The following is a 16,268-nucleotide window of genomic DNA, read 5'->3' as shown; positions in this document are numbered from 1 at the left end:
AAATCACAACATACTCCTTTAACAGTGAAGGATGGCAGTATTGCAGTATTGCAGTATTGCAGTATTGCAGTATTGCAGTATTGCAGTATTGCAGTATTGCAGTATTGCAGTATTGCAGTATTGCAACCTCCAGGTAACAAATGAGTTAACCTGGGAATCTCAAATTGACAAGGACCTCAAATTGATAGAAGAGAGGAAAAAACAGGCAGCAAACAGTTGCTCCATGCTACTTAAACACTATTTCAGTTACAATGAGTGCTCTGCAATTTTTCCACCTGACTACACAAAATATTCCCCCTTCTGCAGCCCAAGGAGAATTATTTACCAAGCGTAGTGTTGGCAGCCATAACTGTGCAGTAACTGGCGATTAGCCTTTGCTGTGTAAAATATACCTACTGCTGCGGCCAGCTTTATTCTTACATTTACCCGTCTTGTCCCGCGGCTTTTTTCGGGCTGGCGCCGAACTTGGCCGCGCGCCAGCCACATCCTTCCCCTCCCCTTGTGACCTCCGCCTCTGCTTCTCCGGGTCCCCCTCTGCTTTCCGGGTCCCCCTCTGCTTCTCCACATCCCCCCTTACCCCGCCACCACCTTCGGGGAACCCTGGCACGCGCGCCACGCGTGCACGCACCCTGGCACGCGTGACCGCGCATCAGTGACGCGCGGCACGCGTCGGCAAAAAAAACAAAACAGCCGCGTCTGCCCACACATTGCGGTGGCGGCCGCAGAAGACTCAGATCGGCCGCCACTGTACTGCCGTTTTGTAAAATCGGGGGTGCTCCACTCCAGTCCTCAAAACTCCCCCCCCCCCCCCCGTCAGGTTTTCAGGAGATCCCAGCTTCAGCACAGGTGGCTCAATCAGAGGGCTCTGATTGAGCCACCTGTGCTGAAGCAGGGCTATCTGAAGACCAGGAAGTAATATCGGTAACTGCGATAGCAAGTATCTCAGGATAGGATATATATTTAAAAAATAAAAAAAGAAGGACCGGCACTCCTATATGCAAAAAGGTGAAACTTATTGACTCAATGTGTCTTTCTCAAGAGTCCCAGTGGGGACAGAAGTCAATAAATATCACCTTTTTGCATATAGGAGTGCCTGTCCCGTTTTTCTTTTTTTTTGTATCTTTTTGGACAGTATGCACCCTCCCTTTACATTTCTTTTCTATTCTGTTTTGTGTGTGCCCTGCTTCTGAGATTATATATATTAAAAAAAAATAAACACACACACACACACACACACGTGTGACCTTGGGCGAGTCACTTTAATCTCTGTGCCTCAGGCACCTAATACAAAGATTGTAAGGTCTACGGGCCCTCAAATATTTTATATACAGCGCTACTGTCAGTGCTATACAAGACAAACCATTATTATTATATATTGGTTTCTTTATGGCTAGATATACCTAACCAAGGTAAGAACACTAGTGAAATACCAAAGATAAGAGAAAAATTATAGACATTAAAATGGTATCAATATTTCCCCAAATAGAAAAACAAGAAGCATACAATTTATAGCTACATAAATGGATTTGGTGTAAATCAGCATTCAGGGGTCAGGGCGCCTCACCTAATTAATCTTAAAAAGCATTTCAGGAATGTCAAAAAAGATGCCATACAACAAATCCGTACGTATAAACTGTCCTTGAGATTTTGTGTCAACTACACAAACAAAACAATAAGAAAACTGTCCTCTCTGTCTGCTGTTGCCATGCAAGAAAACCCAACAGGTCGAACTGGTTGCTGGAAGATTTCTATTTTCGGCAGGTGGAATCCGGGCTGGGGTGAGGTTGAAGAAGTGCAGAAGAGGCCTTCGAGAAAACAAAAAACGCGTTGCAAACAGGGACCTGAAATCCACTGCGGAGGGAAACCAAGCGGTACAAAATGGGAGAAAATACTTCAAAGTAAAAAAGGACAGGGGGAGGGGGGGGGGGTTCAGTAGAATAGAGGCTTTATTCAGACACATTTGTGCCAAGAACAGCATTGCAAACATTACCTACACAGGCATAACCTGATTAAGGAGAAGAGAAGTATAGCCAACCTGGGAGTAATGTTTGGTTTTAGAGGATTACCCCTATATATTTGGCATATACCTCAGTGAGTCGGAAAGGGTGCCAGTATCAGTATAGAATGCCAGCAGGAAACAACTGCAGGAGACCACTATGGGGTGGATGGTTTATTTCTGATTTGGAGAACGCTGCTAAGAAAGCAGGCGTTGCCCACTCACCAGAGTCAAGACAAGAGAGTCTGCACAGCATCTGGCTGTTGCCCTGCTTTGCGCTGTACATATAGGCAGTCACATCGATCAAGAGCACAGTCAAAGACAGGCTTATGGCAGTGATAATACAAAAGATGTTATAGGTGTGTGTGTGTGGGAGGGGGGGGTTTAGCTACACCAATAAAAAATTATTGTGGTTTATTTTCAAGGTAACTCGATCAAACAGGCTAGATGGCCAAAGACCAAAAATCCACAGTTAGAAAAAAAAGGGTATATCTACAGAGTGAAAAGATGGGATTAAACATTTTTGCAGCCACAACATTTGGCCCTATAGTTGTTCCCCTCTACGTGCTCCCATATCCTAATCATCGTCGATACAACTGAAGAATTCCATCCCTTTCATGGGGAACATTTTTTCCCATCTGTGAGTATGTCATATTACTGTAAAATTATACCGAACCATTCCAGATTGAAAAAATAAGAAATGCTAATTTGCAGACGTGGAATATGGGAGCACATTGGAGGCTGTAACATTTCTGCAGCAGTCAACAAAGGAAGACAACACTACAGTAAAACAAACAGTACAGGCATACCTCGCATTAACGTACGCAATGGGACCGGAGCATGTATGTAAAGCGAAAATGTACTTAAAGTGAAGCACTACCTTTTCCCACTTATCGATACATGTACTGTACTGCAATCGTCATATACGTGCATAACTGATGTAAATAACGCATGTGTAACAGGCTCTATAGTCTCCCCGCTTGCGCACAGCGTCGGTACAGGTAGGGAGCCGGTATTGCTGTTCAGGACGTGCTGACAGGCGCATGCGTGAGCTGCCGTTTGCCTATTGAGCGATATGTACTTACTCGCGAGTGTACTTAAAGTGAGTGTCCTTAAACCGGGGTATGCCTGTACACACGTTTCATAACTACACCTTCAAAAAGCTGACGGGTGATGCTGCAAGTGGTGATCTACAGGGACTCATCTATTTCTCTTGTTTCTGTTATATTTTAGAAGGAAGGATGGTCCCAAGGGGGCCCCCCTCCTTCTCTTTGGTAGTGCTCCGCCTGGGCCCCCTTGGGACCATCCTTCCTTCTATCATTCTGGATGTGATGCACCCACTCAACAAGGACAGAGCTGTGCTGCAAGAGGGAGGTTTCAGAATCAAAGACTGATCTGGTATGTACATTTTGGTTTTGCTGGGGCTTGTTTGGGACCTTTATGGCATATATGGAGACCTGAGCCAGCCACACAGCGTCACCAGTACATTTATACCATTGCATATATTGCCAATTTGAATCTCCCACAGCACTCATTACTGCTCTTGTATACCTTGACAAAAGACTCATATTATATCATATATACACATCCTGGGGACAGCTGAGACCCGATTATTGGGAGTATATCCCACACCTATCTTCTGTTATATTTTAGTTGCGGTTGTAAATTGGAATATGTGAGTAAACATACAATAAGAATGCCTTTTTGTGATGGTTCCGTGTGTCGCTCTTTCCATTTACAAGCTTGAATTCCCCCCGTACCTTCACATATACACAGAAACATACCCCATACACCAAAAAAGAAAAAACGTTTTTCCTACGTAGTCTTTTTGCAGTGGGGCATTTGAAAATCAGCACTGTTACTAAATCAATGCCTTGTGTTAAGCATTAGGCTACGGCCCCAGTCACTGCGTGCACACGGGCGTCGGGGCGCGTGCACCAGTTTCAGCCGCGGCCTGTGGTCGCGCGTCAGGAGAAGAGCAGATCATCGGGGAGGGGTGGGGGATTACGTGGCAGGTGAGCGGCCATGACGTCACGCGGCTGGTTCACCCTCATTGGCTGAACCACCGCCGGTGACGTGGCAAATACTCGGTCGCCGCGCCACAAGACAAAAATCTTCTCTTTTGGCAAAGGGCGGTCGCGCATTGCGCTTTCTGCAGCGACTGGGGACTGCCCCAAAGGGGGTCGTATCTTGTCCGTGCGCCATAGCGTGTGCAGCCGCGAGCAGTGGGGACGAGGCCTTAGGCTGCGTCCAGGGTGAATCCAGCCGGGCGGAGGCGCGCTGAGGGAAAGCGGGTGCTGTCCCTGGCCCCCCCCCGGGGGCGTGTCACGGAGCTGGTTCGCCCTCATTGGGTGAACGGCTCACGTAACCGGCCCTGCGCTCCGGCGAGCGCCAAAACGAACATTTTCTTAAGACACACGCTTCCGCACGCTTGCGGAAGCGTGTGCGAGCCCCTGCTAAAGTCGCTCTCATTGCGGCTGCAGGGGCTCACTGGTAAGCGTGAGAGCGCCTCAGCACGGGTCAGCGCCTAAGCGCTGACCATGCCTGAGGCCTTACATTGTAAGATTGTTATCATGTGGTTAGCAAATAAAAATTATCACTTGGGAGCACATTCACGTCTCAGACAGGCCCGTAACCCTGTCTTTCCCCATTATCTCTTTGCATACAGTGCTTCCACTGCAGCCAGGGATTCTGGATAATGACATGCAAATGAGGACGTTGTCACCTTTTGTTTCAAATCAATTTTAACCTGGACCACTATGAGCTTATGCCTGCCGCATTACACAGCTTTTCAGCACAACCTGGGTTAAAGAAATGCAGAGCCAGTAACCTACTCACAGACAGCTTTTTCGACCTTTTGGGTCTCATCAGTGTGAGGCTGGTTTTATTGGCTTTGCAATTTGAAGCTGCGATAGGTTTCAACCACACATTAAATAAGTTGGTGGTTAAAAGATTTCTGTATATTAAAAGACTTATTCCCAAAAGCATAATGGGCCATATTTACCAATCGGTGCTATACCATAAGACATCTTCCCATCCTGGAAGACCCTGTGAGGCCCGTTCATTTTCATGAATCTTCCAGCATATGTCAAAGCCCCACTTAGTAAATATGCGCCGATATCCCATACGAGGCAAACCCATTTATTTCAATGTACTTAGATGATTGGTAACAGCAAGAACGCCTTGGTGAAGAAGTCTCTAAAAACGACACATTTCTAATTGGGAATCCAACTGTCGACTTCTAGAAGCTAAAGTCCATTCCTTTATCAGGACTCCGAAATTTATAGTTAGGTGCAACGGTGTTGCTTTTCTTACCAGCCACTTTAGTTCATTGTGCCACATGGCTCTTCGTTAGAAAAAGAAAGTATTAAAGTGATGGTTTTAGGTGCCTGGCGTTTGGGAGGGAGGGTCAATCCCACCTCCTTCACCCTTTCTCCCCCCCCCCCCCTTCCTCCCTTTTCTCTCTCTCTCTAGCCTCGCTTTTCTAGGGCCATTAAGTGGTCCAGGGGCCTCACCCAACGGGCGATATTTTTTCCTATCTTAATTCTCTAAAAATACCTTTGTATTGGATAAAATGTAACTTATTATGCTTGTTATCTATGATTATGGCCAATAAAAAAAAATGTTTGGAGGAAAAAAAGAAAAAGAAAGTATTCCGATAATTGAAGGGTGCAGCTCTCGTGGCGAGGTATAAGGGATGGAAACAGGACACTGAAATTCTCTTGATGAAATCCAGACATCGTACAAGCGTATCCTGCTTGTTGGGCAAACGTCTTCCTAATCCTCTTAGGTCTTAAGGACAATAGCTCAAATAAATCCCGGGCATGCTTGGCTGTTTTCTATTTGCTTCACTCACGTCTCACAATCGGGTTCAAACAATGCTGCACCAATTCGGTGTATATTTTTCAATTGGCATGCCATTGACATTTCCAGGCAGCTGTTGACATTTCCGTGCGTTTGGCTTTGAAAAGGGAGACTGGATATTTTGTTTTCCAAGTAGCAGCTCCACGTCAAAGGCAACGTCACTGATGCAAAAGCAAACATTCATAATCACCCAGTGCAGCGGGGACGGGGTGTATGTAATACTGAGAACGCTACAGGTGCATCCGAGGACTCACGTTTAAAGCCCCTCGGGGGATTAAAAGGAGCAGTTCCATGCCCCACTAATTGGTAAAAAAAACCGCTTTTCCCATTTAGGCTGCCTTTGCTTTCTATTCTTCACCCCCAAATTATTTAAACTACAGTGAAATAATAGATGTCAAATAAGGCCTTTTAAAAATGGCTGCCACTGTGATCGTTACAGCTTTGGAAACCTTGCAACATGACTTCTTCAGCTGTAAGTGGTATTTGAGATTTAAATGAGATCTTCTGAAGCCTGGGTGTGACCCAGGAAAAAAAAAACTGGGGCAGCAATTTCATGATGCTAAAACAAGAGGAGAAATTATCAGTGTCAAGAGCGGAGGATAAAAAAAAAATCCAAAAAAGGAATTAGTGTGCACACAATGTACATTTTTAGAGGGGGCATGTGACAAAGGATAGCGGTGCGCAAACTCCCCGCGCCTGCGCCCCCTCTACCTGCTCCCTCCTTGGTCGCGCCCACCCCTCACATCTAACGATGCGTCAAATGACGCTGCGGGGTCATGTGACCCGCTGCGTCATTTGACGTCACGTCTCCATGGCAACGGGCTCTCAGCGCGGGGCCTTTGTAAACGCCGCCCCCCAGAAAAATCTTGCGCCCCACGCCAGTTTGCGCACCGCTGATAGGAGCTTTCAGTTATTCCTATACCAAATAGCAGATTGTATGAGCTATTAGACTAAGGCCTCGGGCATGGTCAGCGCCCGTGCTGAGGCGCGCTGCTGCTCGGCACTGAGCCCCTGCAGCCGCAATGAGAGCGGCTTTAGCAGGGTCTCGCGCACGCTTCCGCATGCTTGCGGAAGCGTGTGTCTTAACAAATCTTTAGTTTTCTGAGCTCGCCGGAGCGCAGGGCCGGTCACGTGAGCGGTTCGCCCAATGAGGGCGAACCAGCTCCGTGACGTCACATCCCCCCCCCCCCCCGACACGCTCCCGGATGGCTCGCGGTCTAAGGCCAGGAAAAAGCACCCGCTTTCCCTCAGCCTCCGCGCGCCTCCACACGGCTGAAGTCTCTATGGACTCAGCCTAATTTGCTCTGTCTCTATATATTGTTCTACAGTATATATACCCTGTGTACGAAAACAACACTATCAGATCATAAATAAACCATCAACTACAATATTCCCACAAGGCCAAAATAATGCATTGCAGATGCCGTGCTTACTTTCAACCGAGGAAAATAAAATGTAATAAATATTAAGAGGTTTTAGAGCCGGAAATAAAAATAAATATATATACAGTATATATTTTTTTTCAAAACCAATTCACCATGAGCTTTCAACCAACTTTTTCTGTTGTGTTTTGTTTCTCTGTCTATTTTTCAACATTAAATGTGAACACAAAGCTAAATATAACATCATATGCCAACAACATACTATCATCAATAAAATAATAAAAAGTCACGGGCCAGTGTAGTAAGACTGTGATTATAAAATCTAGATAAAAAAGGTTTTCAATCAATGGAGATGAAATTACAACCATGGCATAGCCTTAGGCTGCGGTCCCAGTCATGTCTGTGACACGCGCGCCCGGCGGGGGGGAACGGCACGTGCACAGCGCTATCTGCGATCTGCGGTCTGAGGGAGCTTCCGACGGGAGGGGGCGTGGTCGGGGATTTGCGGGGGCGTGCCCATTACGTCACACGGCTGGTTCGCCCTCATTGGTTGAACCGCCGGTGGGGGCGTGGCCACGCCTCCGTTGCAAGTTTTAAACTCAAATTCATTGAGTTTAAAAAATCTTGCAGTGCGGCGCGGCTGCACCTTCAGCGTGAAGATGCGTACTAGGCCCTTCCCCATTGAGGGGCGGTGCTTACACGCACAGCGCACGCCGCGCCGTGCGCTGTGGCAGTGACTGGGACCGCAGCCTTAGGCTGCGTCCACGCTGCCACTGAGCGCGTTGAGTTCAATGAATGTCAATGCGTCAGGCCACGCTCACTTGGCGCGCTCGTACGCTCTCGGGTGCTAGGCAAGACAGATTAAATTGATTTCCAGGCGCGCTGAACGATCCCATGACCTTCAGCAACCAATCAGCGCCAGTCACTGCTAGCCTTCGCCCCAGCCACGCTCCCCACTCGCGCTTGAAAAAAAATATGCAGGACAGACAAGCGCTCAAGCTTGGAGAGTTGGTGATGTCACCGCTCTCAAGCATAAGCGCGCTCAGCGGCAGCGGGGCCACAGCCTTTGTATTCCTCCTGTACTGAAACATGCTGGTCTCATTCAGTAACGGCGTACATTCCATATAGTCCCAAGCAGCCGTTCACGGCAGAAAATCCCCGTTGACTTAAATCGAAAGCAGTTGCTTCAGACTATAATAGAATTATCTCCCAAACTCTTCCTGGAGGGACCCGGATACAAACAAATAAATAGAAGTAGAGCAGGGTGCGAAATAACATACACAAATCAAATAAGAATAACCTTGCTTTATACAAACATCAACATGCTGGTCATGTACAATTAAGTTATGAAGGAAATCCTGATCTTTTGCACTTTAAATGCTGGTTAAGGAAAACAAGACAGTGCTGTGCGGAGCTCTCCAGCACTGAAGGGAGGGACCTGCTACAGTACATGGGCTTTCAAAGGCAGGAAATCTTCTTGGAAGCACATTTTTCCTGTAGGATTAGGATCGGGGGGAAAGAGCTAAAAACATCAATACTACATTTTAATAATGGACAGGTAAGAAATGGCAAAGTATATGATGTAAACACCAGGTGATTTAAAAAGCGATGTCCTTCATTTCATGTTTTGAAGGGGATTTGGTGCCTCACAAAATAAACATGCCGGATATTAGCTTCTTGTACTCTTCAATGACACCAATAGTATTGTATGTTTATACAATTCCAATATCCCGGCAATCCCATTCATTACAGAATCTAAAACATGTAACAGACCCAAGACACAGACTTTTACCATGTAACCTGTATTGATTTTCTTTGGGGGAAATCAATCACTATAGCAGTGATTTTTTAGATTGGTATTGGGAACGGGTGCATTATAGGGGTTCAGTAATCACACGTATATATTTTTTTAAAAGCCGTTCCTCCTACAAGTTTTTTTGTTTGTTTTTTTACAGGGGCCCCCACCCTGAGCCAAACGCTACTGGTGAAGTTAGAGGGTTTAAATCTCCCTCAGAGTAAACAAAAATATATGGATAACCAATTGGAAGCTGCAACATCACGGGTTGTGGCTTCCAATTGGATGGCCACTTAAATCCCCTCTAAAAAGCAGGAAGTAGTTGACTTCACCAGTATGTATCTCGGGAACCGAGGGGTCCCCAACTCTGCAAATGTAGGTTTGTTAAGAGCAGATTGCTCTTTTCATGTCAGTGAAAAAAGGTAGGTAAGCATGACTTTCAGTTATCTTTTTTTTTAAACTTATATTTTTATGAAGCTTTTCAAACATAAATGGGAAGGGAATGGGGTACAGAAAAAAAGGGGGGGGCGGAAAACCATTTTGTGACAGAATTCTTACAATGACAACAAAATCACATAACATATCATACAAAGTTTAGAATTGTACAACATTTTATCACATCTTATCAGGGACATGCCCTACACTTATCGCTCTACACTAGCCAATTGGGGCCTCACCCCCATCCAACATCCCAGGGGTCCCATACGCTATCAAACTTCCTTATGGTGCTATTAAAAAAGGAGGTGAGTCATTCCATTAATTGTACATCGCTAACCCTTCTAATAACCTCTCTTCTGGAGGGTGGCGGTGTCTTTTTCGATACTGCAGCTATCGTGCACCTAGTCGCCATTAAGACATGCATAATTAATTTAGCCAAGTAATAATCTACATCTTCCATAGGTTTAGCCAAAATAATTAAGATTGGGTCTAGAGGAACCTTGATTCCTGTCCCATCTTCTATCAATTTCAAAAGTGTCCTCCAGTATGTCTGCATAATTGGGCAAAACCACCATATATATGCCAAATCCCCTATCTGTCCGCATACCCTCCAACATCTATCGGTCCCCTCCGGGAACATTTGATTTAACGTTTTGAAGTGTAGTACCAGCGTAACAAAATGTTGTAAATATTCTCTTTTGTAACTGTAAAAATATAGAAGTTTTGCCCGTATTAGCCCATATATCTTCCCAGTCCTCCCTTGCCATTTCCGTCTGGAAATCTAAAGCCCCCTGTCCATATATTTATGGGCTGGGTGTCCTTTTGGGGGATTAAGTGTTGGTACAGGGACGAGGAGACCACACCCTTTTGATATTTTTTCGTTTTGCATAGATCTTCAAATCGTGTATATTTAGGTAATTCCTCCTCCTAAAACCCCTGGCGCACAAAATATCGGACCTGCATATATTTAAACACCTCCGTCCGATGTAAACCGTATTTTCACATCAGTTCCTCAAACAACATCAACTTACCTTTTTCCAGTATATCTCCCATCTCTAGAATTCCACTCTGCCTAAAAGGTTTTCAAATTCGACCCTGAAACCCCGGCAAAAAAACAGGATTACCGAATAGGGGCGTAAGTCTAGATAGAGTTGACATAACTTTGTATTTCTTTTTTGCCAGCTGCCAGATTTTCAAGGTGAACCCGGTTAATGCCGGCTCAAGCTGTCTCCCAGGCCCAGTCTTAGGCCTCGGGCATGGTCAGCGCCGTGCTGCTGCTCAGCACTGAGCCCCTGCAGCCGCAATGAGAGCGGCGTTAGCAGGGACTCGTGCACGCGTCCGCACGCTTGGGGAAGCGTGTGTCGCACACAGTTTTCAAATTTGGCGCTCGCCGGAGCGCAGGGCCGGTAACGTGAGTGGTTCACCCAATGAGGGCGAACCAGCTCCATGACGTCACTGGCCCGCCCCCAACACGCCCACGGACGGCGCGCTGTGTAAGGCCAGGGAAAGCACCGCTTTCCCTGAGCCTCAGCGCGCCTCAGCCCAGACAAAATCACTATGTCCCAGGCCTTAGAGCTCGACCACAGCAGAGTAGGTAGGCCAACCGGGTATTTAAGTGAGCTTTCCAGATCCACACCCCCCCATCAAGCATAGGTCCCTCCCGGGAAACCGCTTGTTTCAAATGAGAGGCTATATAATATTTTTAAATATTTGGAACCGCTAGACCCTCTCCCTCTTTAGACTCCAGCATAATTGACCTAGCTATTCTCGTTGTTTATGTTTCCAAATAAATTGCATAATACGGTTTGGGATTTATTTTATATTTATACGTCGGACAGATATTGGCAATGTTTGGAAATAATATAGACGCCTGGGGAGAATATTCATCTTAACCACGGTTATACGCCCTATTCAGGATATATGGTGAGAATTCCAAGCTTGTAGATCTTTTCTAATCTTAAAAAAAGAGTTTGGGATAGTTATATTTATATAATGAGTCGTAGTCCCTAGTAAGGTATATCCCCAAATACTTCAGATTGTTTTTTTCCCCACCTATAATCAAAATGTCGTTTAAGGAAATCGACCTCCCTTTCCATTAGAGTTAAATTTAGCGCTTCCGATTTTCCCCACATTAACTTTATATCCAGACAATTCCCCAAACCTCCGGAGAGCGGATTGTAGATTTGGGAGAGAAATCAATGGGTTAGCTATAGTGAGGATGATATCATCCGCAAAAAGTGATAGTTTGTAACACTCATCTTTTATATTGATCCCTTGTATATTTGGGGAAGCTCTGTTTGTTGCTGCAAGAAGTTCAATTGTCAAGGTTAAAAGAAGAGGAGAGAGGGGGCACCCCTGTCTAGTTCCATTCTTAATTATCAGATTTGTCAATGGATCTTCAAAGTGGCTGTCGGTGTATGGAAGAGGGCCCAGACCCCTGTTAAAAAAAACAAAAAAAACAAGAATCCAAATGCCTCCAGCGTCTTGTCTAAAAAATCCCATTGTATCCTATCAAACGCCTTCTCCACATCCAGGCTCAACAACATTGCTTTCGTCTTAGATTTGTGTATCTGATCTATCACATTAATAATTTTCCTTGTGTTATGTGATGCCTGGTGTTGGCTCACAAAACCTACTTGGTCATAATGGATGAATCTAGGGAGTATTGGGTTCAACCTGTTGGCCAAGATACTGCTATAAATTTTCAAATCCATATTAAGCAATGAGATTGGTCTGTACCTACCACAACAAAGGGTCCTTACCCTCTTTAGGGATCACCACTATATTGGCTTTCGTCATCTGTGGGGGGGATTTGTTTTCCACTGAGAAAATCATTGAATAAGTCTAATAAACATGGTCCTAGGATTCCTATAACATTTTTGTAGTACAAATTTGGGAAACCATCTGGGCCCTGAGCCTTTAATGGTTTCAATGAGCTAACCGCCCTTACTAACTCTAACCGGGTTATTTTAGCATTTACAACTTTGTGGTCGTCCTCCGATAGTTTTGGAAGGTTACAATCTCTAAAATAGGTCTCAATCTGGGTCAAGTCCGGGATTTTAGCGTTCAGAGTTGAGTTGTCGAGATCCGTATAAAATTTTGCAAATTCCTCTGCTATCTTTGAGGCGTCACATCTCCCCTTTTAAAATCTAATAGTGGGGACTAATGCTCTCAACCTGATCCCTCTAAGTTTTTTAGCCAATAAACGGTCCGCCTTATCATAGTACGTCTGCTTGGTCCATTTAAGGGCTCTCTCTACGTCCTCTAGTTGCAATCTCTTAAGTTCCTCCCTTGCCTGGGTCAGAATTTTATACATTTTCCTAGATCGGTTGACATTCTGTTTGAATACAAAACACATATTTTGAGAGAAATACTGTACATCTTTTTTTATAAATATTTAGAAGATGTGCATGGCAATAAAATTATAGGGTATGTTAACCTCTTCACTGCCACTTTGCAAACTAGTTGCAGATCATTTGGCCAGCAAAAGGGTTAAGAAAAGGACAACAGCAGAGGCAATATCAGAGAGCTAGTTTACAAGGTTTATTCTGTGATGTCTTGCACCAGTTGAGTCCCAGTGTTGAAGTTGGCAAACTAATAGATCCCAAAAGAAAGATAATAAGTGGATTACAATTACATAGAATCACCATGTATATTAAGCCAATGCATATACAAATGTCTACAATCTTACACGCATGAAAATGTGTTTCTGGGGTAAATTACACTTTATGTATCATCGTCAGCTATTTTTAGGACGAAAATACTGGCCATGAAAACGCAAAGTTTCAATCATCTTCCACTTAGAGACCAGAAAGACAGAGCCACCATGAGAGCCTTCCAATAAGGGCAGCTTCATAAATTCAGCTCAGTGCAAGGCGAAGAAAATATCACTGATCATTCATTAGGCATCAAGAGACAATGGTAAAATGCCCATAAAGAATTCTGACCTAGACAGGACCTCCTTACCATTACATTATAATAATAGATCTACAAACCAATACAACATCAACAAGAAAACTACACAGAATTTAAAAAATAAATAAATATATATATATATATATATATATATACACAGCTCAACCCCGTTATAACGAAATCCGTTACAACGCAAATCCGCTTATAACGCGATGCAAGCGTGGTTCCCAATTTTCGTATTTATGAATACTTTACAACACGATTGTTGGTATCTTAAATACTTTATTGTACAATGCATACAATTATACATTATTTCTAACGCGATCCGCTTATAACGCGATATGATACTTTGGACCCCAACCACTGCGTTATAAGGGGGTTGAGCTGTATATATATATATATTATATATATTTTTTTTTTAAATGGTAATGTATTTTCAGCCATATTTGTACATTAAACAAACTCCAGTGGTACAACTGTATCACGAACATTACCAGCCATCTAAAAATGTGTGCAGAGTTGCAAAACAGGGTAGAAAATATGTCGCGTGTTTCCAAATGAAATGGACTTAGTGTTGTGACTCCGAAGGGTGTTACCATACACTAGACTTCTACGACCTAGTTAACGAGTCTCGTGAAATGTATTGCTAATTGCAGTAGATATTTGTTCATGTTTTTTTGAAGTGGGACTTAACAGCAATCTTTAAGTGGTCTTGAAAGCCAAAGTTGGGGGAACCATGCCCACAGCCAGCAGACATAAATACTAACACAAAATACAGACACATACGCATGTCCATTGGAAGAAGCATTTGTATAATATGGTTTTGGACGGCTGTGATGTGAAGATTTCTTAAATGAACAGAGCCAACCATTTCAATTCAAGTCTGAGAAGACAGGAGCCTCATTGGGAGAACCCACAAAATGTTCTTCATGTTGTTACAGGGGTTCTAAACTCCAGTCCTCAAGCCCGCCCCCCCAACAGGTCAGGTTTTAAGGATATCCCAGCTTTGGCACAGGGTGGCTCAGTCGAAAACTGATCCTCCGATTGAGCCACCTATGCTGAAGCAGGGATATTCTCAAAAGCTGTCCCGTTGCAGGAGCTTGGAACTGGAGTTGAGCACTCCTATGTTACTGTGCTGGTCACCGAGATGCTGTCAGACTATGCCATTAAGGGGGGAACATGTACAGCAGGGTGCAGAATTACTCAAGGGCATCAGAAATCTCCCAACACATGTTTTGAATTATTCTCGGAGGGTCTTTAGTGGTTTACGTCAGGATAATGACATTAATGTGAATGAGCACTGTTTAGTAGATGGGGTCCTGATAGTATTGACTACACACACAGCCTACAACCAAGACAAGTTTCATTACTGATAGTATTAATCCTGCTATCATTGCACCAGAGTACTGTATTCACGGCAGGAGTAACATGGGGGATCAAAGGGTGACATGCAAAATGATGAAAATATATCAGCAAATATAAAACATTTCTATGATGTGTTATCATCAGCTCTAAATGGTAAAGAAATCCTGATTCAGAGTTTAAATTTGAACACATTTCAGATCACCCCAAATCCACCTCATTCAGCAGATTCAAAGTCACCCAACTAATGCCGGACCCCCGAAACGACTCCAAATGCCTAGCCCCGAAACCATTGTACTTGTGCCAGTCCCCCCTCCCCCCACAAAGTATGTGCGTATGTCAGAGCCGAGAAACAGTATTTTATGTTAGACACCAAATAGCAGCCTAGTTCATACACTCCAGATACGCTACATGCCAGGCCCCAAACTAGACCATACCAATCAGATCCGCGTCATCCTGTCAAACCCCTAAGTTACTAAACCTATAAGCCCCCCAAAAAAGGTTGTGACCTGCCAGACCCCCAAAACCACTGAACCTGCCAGACCCCCAAAACCACTGAACCTGCCAGACCCCCAAAGCCACTGAACCTGCCAGACCCCCAAAACCTGCCAGACCCCCAAGACCACTGAACCTGTCAGACCCCCAAAGGACACTCTTAATGTCAGATTCTACAATGACCATAAAGTATGACAGTCCTGCCATATGTCAGAGCACCTAATATCTATATATACACACACACAAAAAAAAAATATATATATATATATAGCAACTGTAAATATTACTGTATGTTCATTTGCATGTCTTAGACAGGTCTGCAACAGTATCTTTGCAGACCTGTCTAAGACATGCAAATGAACATACAGTAATATTTACAGTTGCTTTATGCTTTACTGTGGAGGGTTTTTGTCACTTGTTTTTACCCACCATAACCTTAATAATTGTGGTATATATATATACACACACACACACACACACACACACACACACACACACACTATATATGTATATATACACACACACACACACACACACACTATACATATATACACAGAGAGAGAAAGACGCCAGCCCCGCACCCTCCTCCCTCCTCCTCCTCACCTGGGAAGCTGGCAGAGACCCCCAGCAGCAGGCAGCAGCACCACACTGCGGCCCCGGGCACCAGCAGGGCTGGAAACCGGCAGCTTGCTGCTCTCATCCTCTCACACTGAGGCGGGGAGAGGCTGCATGCTGATCACCCCCCTGCCCGGGGACTCAGTCAAATGACAGGAGCGCAGAGACACGCGCGCGCACACACAGAGCACCACTCAGAGCTCCAACCGGGCGAGAGCGCGCGCGCGCACACAGAGCACCACTCAGAGCTCCAGCCCGGCGGGAGCGCGCGAGGATGCGGACAAGCACCTGTGACCGCGCTCCGAACTGGCTGCTGAATGAAATCTGTTTGAGCGCGCGCCGCGGGTGGCGGAGGCATGTCAGTGTGAGAGGCTGCATGCAGGGGGTCCTGTTATAATTGGGGGGC

General features: G+C 44.9%; 1 protein-coding gene across 1 annotated transcript in view; it reads right to left on the bottom strand.

Moving 5' to 3' along the window:
• The window catches only part of NPDC1 (neural proliferation, differentiation and control 1), a 118,340-nt gene extending 102,280 nt beyond the window's left edge, over positions 1–16,060 (bottom strand). The window contains exon 1 of the mRNA XM_075579070.1: positions 15,851–16,060. Coding sequence (XP_075435185.1) covers positions 15,851–15,947 — 97 coding nt within the window. The 5' untranslated portion in view covers positions 15,948–16,060. The remainder of the gene's footprint in view (positions 1–15,850) is intronic.
• Positions 16,061–16,268: the final 208 nt, after the last annotated feature.

This window comes from Ascaphus truei, chromosome 21, assembly GCF_040206685.1.
Source record: "Ascaphus truei isolate aAscTru1 chromosome 21, aAscTru1.hap1, whole genome shotgun sequence".
NCBI classification, from domain to species: Eukaryota; Metazoa; Chordata; class Amphibia; order Anura; family Ascaphidae; genus Ascaphus; species Ascaphus truei.
The sequence above is the reverse complement of the archived record's forward strand: the minus strand, read 5'-3'. Positions and strand labels throughout refer to the sequence as shown.